The 10119-nt window shown below is 41.2% G+C and overlaps 3 protein-coding genes across 3 annotated transcripts; 1 reads left to right on the forward strand and 2 right to left on the reverse strand.

The window, feature by feature from the left end:
* Nucleotides 1-2462: 2462 nt before the first annotated feature.
* SS1G_05950 (predicted protein) lies at nt 2463-2830 on the forward strand (the record flags this gene model as incomplete). The annotated part of the gene is made up of 3 exons (XM_001592978.1): nt 2463-2587; nt 2628-2676; nt 2822-2830. 3 exons carry the CDS (start codon nt 2463-2465, stop codon nt 2828-2830), a joined length of 183 nt encoding a protein of 60 aa, XP_001593028.1.
* Nucleotides 2831-6963: 4133 nt separating this feature from the next.
* Nucleotides 6964-7186, reverse strand: SS1G_05951 (predicted protein; the record flags this gene model as incomplete). The annotated part of the gene is made up of 2 exons (XM_001592979.1): nt 6964-7040; nt 7099-7186. 2 exons carry the CDS (start codon nt 7184-7186, stop codon nt 6964-6966), a joined length of 165 nt encoding a protein of 54 aa, XP_001593029.1.
* Nucleotides 7187-8051: 865 nt separating this feature from the next.
* SS1G_05952 (hypothetical protein) lies at nt 8052-9569 on the reverse strand (the record flags this gene model as incomplete). Its single annotated transcript, XM_001592980.1, has 1 exon — nt 8052-9569. One exon carries the CDS (start codon nt 9567-9569, stop codon nt 8052-8054), a length of 1518 nt encoding a protein of 505 aa, XP_001593030.1.
* Nucleotides 9570-10119: the final 550 nt, after the last annotated feature.

The following is a 10119-nucleotide window of genomic DNA, read 5'->3' on the forward strand; positions in this document are numbered from 1 at the left end:
TAGTCGCGGGTAAATCCCACCTGGCAAAACTCGGCGCATTCACTCAACGGCGCAAGGAAATATGTATTTCTCTTTGTGAAATCCATGGTATAAGCGTCCATTCTCGTAATAATCGGGCGGAGGCAATTGGTGATCCGAAGAGGGGGCAGGGGCAAGTGATCTATGTAATCAATTCAGTCAGCGCATGCATGAAAGCTCGGAAATGTATAGGCAAAAGCAGAAGAGCAGGAAACCCCGATTCTCGTTCGATAGTTGCCAATGCGATTGGCGTGTGCGAAGGCTTCTCCCGATACCCCAGGGAATGGCTCTGGGAGCAGAGGGGATAGAGAGCACGTACAAAATGTTAGCCATGGCCATTGCAACAATCATTAAGTGAAAGCCGGCTTAAGATCTGTCGCGAACAGCCTTTGCTTGTTCTGCTAGCTTCGTAGCATAGATTAAAGTTTGCGTATATGATACCGCAATATTGATGTCGAATTCTTCTCCAGTGTATGCTGGTCGATTGGGAATGTCGAGGGAATCGAATGGTATATATGGCCATGCAACCACTATAGTATTCGAGTATTCGAGTATATCGCCTAAATTCCGATTCCTGGCTTCCTGCCTGTTGGCCGATTCGAATTTAACCTGAATAATCTGATATACGGCTGTATCTCATGGAAGTACGAGAGTGGTTGTCGAATAACGTTGCTCTATAAGTGTTCTAAAGAGCCGCGCGAAATTGTGGTGCTAGGTAGTGTCAAAACTTCGAATTGAGTTGCTTACGGGTTGAAGCTTGTTCCTTGGTATTAGTTGCCTGGCGGCGGTAAAGCTATTTTGACTTTTTTTTTTATGGCCCCTGTCGTGCTTCGCTGTAGCTCTCTGTAGTGACTTCTTTTTTTAGTTAGGGCGTACAGGTAACCGGTAATGCCTGTGGATAATGATTATGCTAGTGATATATCTCGGTTCTGGGGTTGGAATTCGCAAGTTTTACAGCGTTCAAGGGTAGGATCAAGTGTCAATGGCTTGTCTAGTGATTGGTAGTAGTGATGACGGTGGTGGTGAATGGTGGTAAATGGTGGTAAATAGTGGTAAACAGTTGTAAATAGTGGCAGTAATTTCTCGCACACAGTGGTAATCGTGGTGAATAATGGGTAGGTTGGAAAACAGCTTTATGGGTAGGCTGATTGTCTTTATGAAAAGCTGGACAGATTTTGGTTCATTTCTATAATAGAATCGACCCACAGGAGCTCAGATGAATGCTGAAGAGAACTCAAATTGAGCGAGAAATGAGAGGAGAGAAGTCTAGAGAGCAATAGCCCTGAAGCTTTCAAGCATGGGCCTTGAAGGAAAATGATCGACGGTCCCCAAAATTTTCAAAGTCCAAAAGATAGATAGATGTGTTAACAATCCATAGTTTTGATATAACCCTAAGAACCGGACGAAGTTTCAGAAAGTTCTATTTTGGAAGAAAGATTGGGATGGTCAAATGAATGAAGAGATGAGTGGATGAATGAATGAATGAATGAATGTATTGGCTGGTTGGTTGTATTGGTGTATGTATAGAAATGGATCGATCTGGGTTTTGGGTTTTGGTCGTGGTACTCTGCTTTCCAAGCCCCCCACTTCTGCCAAGTGAGAGTCCAAATTGGGATTCTTGGGTGGTGTTCTGTCCCCAAAAATCTTAATCCTCGAGTGGAAAGCTCTTGTACGATAGTATTGTAAACTCCCTAGTACCTAGTATGTACTGTGAAGTGTGTACTGTGCACTGTGCACTATGCAGCAATTGCAAGGTTACTACTGTACTTGTGCTGTACTGTGCTGTGCTGTGCTGCAATTATTTCCGTACGATCGTTGTGTGACACCGCCAACGATGTACCGTCCCACACCAATTGCCAATGGAGGAGGAGCAAGAAGATGATGATGATGCAGGAGAAGAAGAAGGAATTGCTCCCCACTTTCTTCCTATGGGCCTTCGAAAATAGTCTTAAAAAGAGGAGAAGGATATGAGTATAAGAAGTGTGATAAGTGATGACAGATTGTGTGATTGGTGGTGATCCGTGGCTGTACGCCAAGTACCTACTAGGTAGGTAGGCAGTAGGTAGTATGTTTGGAATTCGGAAATCTAGTCCAAGTATCTTGGTATGAATCTCTGATAGCAATACTGGGGAATGAAGAAGGGAAAAGCTTGAAGCTGCAAATTAATGAACGACGTATTTCTAGCTACACTCCTGCGGTACTTATAGGAAGGTTGAGATCACCATCAGTGGGGTGGGAAATGTCCCCCCTCCCCAGAAAAGAAAGACTGGTTACTTGATTGGGTGTTACATTGAAACAGGCACATTGTTGTATATTGGTATTTCTTGTTATTGGGATTGTGTAGGAGTACAACGCTTCACGCCACCATGGTCATGGCCCATGCAATCACTTTTTTTCTTAGCTATTCTTGTAGCCATTGTAGGCTAGCTAAGGGTTATGATACCATGGATACTTATCACTGGGGAAGACTAAAATGCTTCCGTTTGCCAAATGGAATCTTCACGCCACTCGATTGCATTTGCACGAGAGGCACAGGCACAGGCACAGGTACAGACGCAGAGAAGAATGGGTAAGAGCTGGCTAATACCCTCACTCTCCTACCGATGTAGTTGGTCTACTGAGTCTGAGTGTGGATGGAAGTGGGCTCGTATGCAGAGTGTATGTCGAGTTCACCAACAAATTCATCATTGACTGGGTACTTGGGTACTTGAGTACTTGGGTATTTGACTTGGACCTCAATTACATAGAACAGCTGGCGGCTTGCTGCTCGTCGTTACAGACCTAGGCTGACGATACTGTACAGAGTAGGTAGTGGTGATTTATTCACCCTTTTTTTTCATCTCGACTTCGTTTCTGTAACCTCCCCCCCCCAAAAATCGGTCTATCTCGAATTCATTCTCCAATGAATTACCTTCGCGCCTAGTGTCTTCCTCAGCAGACTCTAAACCGATGCCGAAACCTTACAATAATACAGGCGCTGAGCTAGGTATTTTATCCCATGTCCCCATCCCCATGCTAGTGTCGGAATATTGTACCACAAGGATCCAAGTGGGCGGAGCCGGGATGAAATTAGCGGCACAACTTACCGTTCAAAGCCTTGTCTAAGATGTCTTACTCCTTTCTCCCTCCCCCATGTCTTGCTTGGCATTGTCTTTTTTTGATTCTGAAAATAAAATCAACCGATTTCCAACTCGGATGTACTTGACAAAGGACCCGGACATTCAGCGAGGTCAATTCGAAGGTGATGTGAGCGAGATATAGTCAGTAAATGGAATAGTTTAGCCAGACAAAAGTATGGGAGAAGTGGAGAATGGTAGAGTAATGAACCCAGAATGGCTCGAGGGTAATCATTAATATGAGATTGATTATAATGCACAGACAATGTATGAAGGAAGTTTATCACCCTTCCTTAGCAACCCATTTGATGCTTTCCCAGGTGTACGGAGTAAGGTGTAATTCAGTAGGTACGCAGCTAATAGCCAGCTAGCTACCAATGGAGTAGACTGTACGATGGATAGAGAAATGATATCATACATCAATGACATCCCAGTTGCAAATTTATCAACGAACTCCAAGTAATTATTAGTCTTATAAGTCTGTCTTATGTTCAATGGATCCAAAAAGGTACGACTTATTTTAACCTTATGTATCCAAGCAACCAAGTCTACATTTTGTCTAATATTTCATGCTCATGCTCATGCTTATGCGAAATATGAGCATGAGCATGAGCCTTTCTCCATTGAGGTGGTTGCACATGTTGTATCACATACCTAGTACACATAATACACATAATATACACACACACATATACACACACACATACACACCCAGATCCTCATTCCCGGAAGATCAATTCAATTCGATATCATCTTCCGCGTTGAAACGTAAGACCGATATGATTGGATGCTGGTGAAGCCTCTAGAATGTTTCGCAATGATCCCATTGCAGTGGTTCATTGATTTAGTGGATTGAGGATGAATATGTAAGTTCTACAAGTGTGGGAGCACAAGGGCTCGACTTTCCATTTCTATCAATCTTTGCACTGACTTTCAGGCATGATCCCTTTTCGTGTGGAGTTTTATGCGGCACTAATGCCCCGTGTGTAATTTTTATGAGATTTTTGTTGACCCGACGACGATAAGTTGACTACAAGTAAGACTTTACAGGATGGATAAGGTTAATGTATCTACCTAGCTAAGTATAGGTATTAATACTATAGAGGTATTCATCAGTATGCCAGGATTGATAATTCAATCTCGGTGTCTATTTAAGATTACCTACGAGTTTCTACATTATCCATATTATCCATACTTTCGTCAATTTCAATATATCCAATGAAGGCTCTCACCTAACTTATAATAAGATACCATCTAGATAGTATACACTCAGCACTCTCCAAATGAAGCCTGGTAGATACACTCGAGCATCTTTGAAGAGACGATCATCCCACTCTTTCTTAATTTCACTTCAAAACATTTGATTCTTATTTTGAAATACACCTGTGCAAGTCTTACTTTGATATCGTCCTTTGATCTTTAGTTCGATAACACCAAGGAATTAATTTCATTTCTCCGATCATTTTTCTAATATTAACGAGCGTCGATACGAACAGGACCATTCAATCTTCACATTCACCCTTTTTTGAATACGTGCTTACCCTAGGCACCTACTCCACTTGTGCCTGAACCAAACCAGACGCATTTATGGAAATAGATGCGAGTGATCGTCAGAATCCCGGAGGTGAACTTCAACCCATCACGATTCGTGATTCTGCCATGGTTCAAAGCTCATGCATACCTGTACAGTGTATGCATCTTTCAAACCTTTTTGTGCTCGTTGTACTCACACATTGCATCTGCCATCGCATCTACATCTAATAAATTTGACCCTCACATTCACCATCAGCATCTGCATCTTTGCATCCACGTCGGGCAGGACATGTCCAGATACCCAAAATTATATCGGCGTTTACCAGGAAATTACCAGATCCTCTTTGAACTAGACATGCCTTTATTCTCTTTACCGCCATTTAACACAAGCTCTATCGAAATTCCAGCAGTGTGGTAACCCCCTGCGAACGTTTCATCATGGAAAAAAAATCCAGGATGAAATTTACGAGAGCTTGTCGGTGTAAGCCTCATTTCCACGCTTTCAAAAGCTGAAAATGCTGTGAAGATAATACGGAATACGCTGCATGTAATGAATGCATGCCAAAGTGCGGGAACCCGTGGAGGAGTAATATTCTTTGATGTCAAAACCCCTCTCAAGTCATTCTCAAGTAAGATTTTAACACCCATATCACACCGCTCAAGTACAAAAGCAATACTGCAAGTTGTATCATATTTCGATTTTATACTCGGGCCTGGTAAGCCTCCACACGTGTAGCTGTGAGCGAAAATTGTCGCTTCATTCGTATGTGTTATGATTAACCGCTCTCAGTCTCTCTGGTTTAGGATATGGTTGGTATAGAATGGGTCGCTTACACATATACAGACAGGAGGCTAGTCTATATACTCCATATGCTGCTGGACTAGCTACAGTTTCGGCCGAACTACCAACACTTGAACCACTAGATCCTTTCCTTGCCACTTTCCTTCTTAAGAATAGTGGGAATTTGTGGAATCTATTGACTCCACTTTTTTGACGACCCGACAGTTTGGTAACAGCAATGTGGAGAATCCTGCGGCACAGGGCTACAATGTAGAAATAGTCACATGGGCCACCCACCGTCACCTACGTACGCATCATCCACCTTTTAGGAGCGAGGCGCTCTATCCGATATAGTCATCTATCAATGGGAGGGAGACGATCCGAAGATCAGAACTGATACCGACCGAGGTATTTACCCCTAATTGAATTTGAATTTGAATTTGGATTTGATTTTATATCTATATTTATATTTATGTTTATATTACCTACTCGAGTAGTACTTTCTACTTTCAGCAAGATTCAAAGAATGCAATGTACCCTTGATTATTAAATCCTTGTCATTATCAATCAATCGAGCCCACAATTTTCAACTCGGCTTATCAGATGATCTTTTGGCTTAATCCGCTTGGCTTGGCTCTAATTGTATGCTTTAAGATTCGGTGTGTTTGGGGGGCAAAAAGGAAAAGAACGAAAGGAAGAAAGGATACTATTCTATCATTCTATAATGTAGTACTTTCTCATGTTCAACGTTACAATCAATGCTTCGAATCGCAATGTCTCGCTTTTGAAGACAATTAATACCAAAGCTACCAATCTATCACCAATCTATCACATCATGGTATAAACTATTTGATTTAGGATATTGTTATCTACAAAACCTTCGACCTTGACCAATTCTGGAAGCAGGTGGATTCAAAATGAAACAGGGATCTTCTGCACAAGTCCATGGAGCTGGGTCTGTATTCCGTCGGACAACAATGTGGCTAAAGATTGTGACACGAAAGTAAAAATTGAGATCCGACAATAATCCCCAAATGCTCGATCTGATGTCTCAGAAACCCGTAGAGTATTAGAGGCGTTGATCACATTCTTCTTTTCGTCTGCTTGTTTGTTTTGAATCACACTTTCCGCCCGCAGGTAAATCTTGTCTCAAACGGCACATTGCAGCTCTAGAACATCGCTGAAACAGAAACAGAACAGACTCGACTGTAAGGCTGGAAAAAGGTATCGTTGTCCTTTCCTACGTATGCAGCCTCCCGCATCGCCAAGCCACTTGAAGACCAGCAAACACTTACAGAAATATGATTCTCAATCACTGATGCTGCTGCATTTTCTTTCAAATAAGTCCACTGTGAGAGTTTCTTGCTGTGTTGCACCATCTTCTACTAATCACATGTCCAAGTAAATGGATTTACTGTACAACTCATCACATCCACAGCCGCTGCTTGCTTGCTTTCACACCTCGTCTCCGATGCCAACATTCGTAAATAGGTACCTTCAAAGTAAAGAAACGTCCTAATTTCTGACCAAACACCCCTTACCACGGTTTATATGTTTCCATACCAAATACCTGATTGGCAAGAACCAGGTATCTGGAATTTACTTACTTAGCTGGTGCGGCGCCAACATGCAATACCATACAACACTTACTTCGCACACTAAGGTTAAACCTCCCAATTTCTTTTTCTTCATTAATCTTCTCCTCTCCCATTCGAGTACCACTCCGAAACGATGTCATTATTCGGATATCCCCTGCTTATCCACCCCTTTATCCTGAAACCTCGTATTTTTGGGGTATAAGCTAGCTGTCTAAGAAAGAGCCAGCCTTCTAAGTTCTCACTCGTGTCACCATAGCCATGTACCTAACTTCAGGTTTTTCCCACAGTTGGTCTATCCGCATCCCATACCGAATTCCTGGAACGAAAGGATTTCATCCCTGCTATACATAGTAGAAGTGGATAAATAAATAAATACATAAATAAAATACCTACCTGCCTAGTCAGCCGGCTCAACATCCCCCCATTTATAAATATTATCGGGAGTAGTGCGAAATCTAGATTCCGCTGATTATCTACCTATATTATGCATAAATTCCCGTGGCATATATCATTGGCGTAGCGTGCTAGTCTTTATTAATTCTTTCATTGGTGCATGCATATATGGGTAGAGGGCTCGGCATGTCAGCAAATTCGCAATACATTCATCGGTTCGCTCCGTCGCGCTTAGCTAAGGGGAGAAAGAAAGAACATCCATCGGTCGGTGAGGGTGTCAGCACTGTCACTGTTACTGTCATCATTTTTTTTTCAGCCCTGGACTGCGTTTGCTGTAACCTTTACTGCATACTCTAGTAAATCTTTATTATTGAAGAAGACCTTCCCCTACCCTGCGGAAAGTACAAGCTGAATAAATTCGAATATCCGGTCGGGAAAACCTTAAGGTTATTTGCTCCTAGTGTAAGTACGATGTACATCTTACCTATCTGTAAATTGAATAACGTAATTTATCACCGAGTGGGCCATATCACCGAGTGGGCCACTTTCACCTCAATTTACACTTTCAAGTACATATTATTCAACAACAATTAAATCAATTGATTGAAACTATTAGGAATCTAATAATCTAGGATCTATTATATTGATTTGACAAGTTCTTGAATTATGACCTGGCTTTCCACACTTACTACAGCATCTACTAGAAGATGCTTCCCCATTAGAATTCCCCCCATTTTGACGCTCGTCGCGTTGAATCTGAATATCAACCTCTTGTTGAGATAATATATCCATAGCTTCTTGTCCAGTAAGTACTCCTCCTTGCCGTAATTGAGTTTTTTTTGCACGTCGATGTTTGCTTAATGCCTCATTTGCCTTCCGAAGTGTACGGTTTTCTGCACTTAAAAGTGTATTTTCATGTGCCAATCTTTCTGTGCCTTTAGCTAAAGCTAGTACAGTTTTGAATATAGGTGTAGGAGAGCTTGATTTATGACGAGATATTCGAGATTTTACTAAAGTTGATTGAGAAAGAGCTTCAGTTGGATTGTGAGGGGTTTGAGAGATCCAAAGATCCAAATCGAAAGGAGGAGGAGTAGGTGTATGAATTCGAATATCTAATTTTGAGAGTACAGCTTCGGGATTAAATGGTATTAATCCAGCTCCTCGAAACCCAGCTTTCATATTCTGAACTGTAATTGATTCTTGATATGCAGCTTTAAAAGCTATAAAGAATTCAACCTTGGAGATATGATTGATATGTGCCTTGATAAATCCATCAATTTGACAACCATACGAACGTTTTAGGACACTAAAACACCCAACATCAAGTGGTTGAGTTAAATGACTTGAATGCGGTGGTAATCTTATACATATAATATCATTTGCCTTGCAATATGACTGAAAAGATATTGATTCATGACTTTCGTGTCCATCTAATACTAACATTCGATATTTGCCCTTTCTTCGATGAATCGTATGTTTATCGAAATGCTTTAACCATTCTAATCCTGTCTCATTATTCGTCCATCCATTGGAAGTAGGTTTGATAGCCCAATCCGCAGGAAAATCGGTTTCGGTGTACCAATTGGAAAGATGGATTTGTCCTTGAACTACCAGAAATGGAGGTATAGTTTCACCCTCCCCATTACCACATATAATTGCTGTAGCCCATTCTCGATTGCCTGGTTGTACTGCTTTACCTCTGCCTCGTCGTTCAGCATCAGTTACAACCATTGCAGCACTTATAATCCCCATCATAAAGCCTGTTTCGTCGAAATTATAGAAATCGCAATCCAGAATACCATATTTTGCTCGCATATTCGATACCAATCGAAACCACTCCTCAAGAAGCTTAGGGTCTTCGCAGAGAGCTCTTTGAAAATCATAAACACGACTAAAACGCGTCTTTAATTCTGTATGACGCTTTACGAATCGATGAGCCCAGAGCTTTCCAACTTTCTTCGCATTTCTTGATTCAAGAATATAATTCGCCATATCTTCTACACCCTTGATTTTAGGTGGAAATCCTCTTCGATCCATATCAAGTATGTATTCAACAATCACTTTCTCTTCTAATTGTGTAATCTTATGGCAATTCGCTCGAGTTTCTGTACGTGGAGTTAAACCATCCATTCTGTGGCTGATCGTTGTGCGAGGTATATTATATAGTTGAGCAGCCTTCCGAATGCTTAGTTTTTTATCTTTTTGAAAAGCTTCGATAGCTAAGAGTAAACGTGCTTCTTTATTTGTAGATTGCATAATAAATGGTTGATAAAACGCGTGTTGAATATGAAGAGTGTGAATTGAGGTGAAAGTGGCCCACTCGGTGATATGGCCCACTCGGTGATAAATTACGTTAGCTGATTCATGCCTGATTATTACATTACATACATTCTTTCTTTTCCAAAGTTGGTAGGTACCTATAATAAATTACAAATTTCCCCCACAGAACTCTGACTCATCACACAACACTCAAGTATTTTCTTCACATCATCCAATTAGTACGTATTATAGCTTAATATGTAGTATGTAGTGTACATCAGAAATATATTATCACTCTATATCAATTTAGAAATTTATACTCTAAGTAGTATAAGAAAGACCATTGTAACGATACTGTACTGGAGGCAGCGGCTGCCTAAGGTTTCGTCTGGTTGGTAGTTATGGGTTAAGGCTTTATCAC

The sequence above is a fragment of the Sclerotinia sclerotiorum genome, genomic scaffold (assembly GCF_000146945.2).
Source record: "Sclerotinia sclerotiorum 1980 UF-70 scaffold_7 genomic scaffold, whole genome shotgun sequence".
Lineage (NCBI taxonomy): Eukaryota > Fungi > Ascomycota > Leotiomycetes > Helotiales > Sclerotiniaceae > Sclerotinia > Sclerotinia sclerotiorum.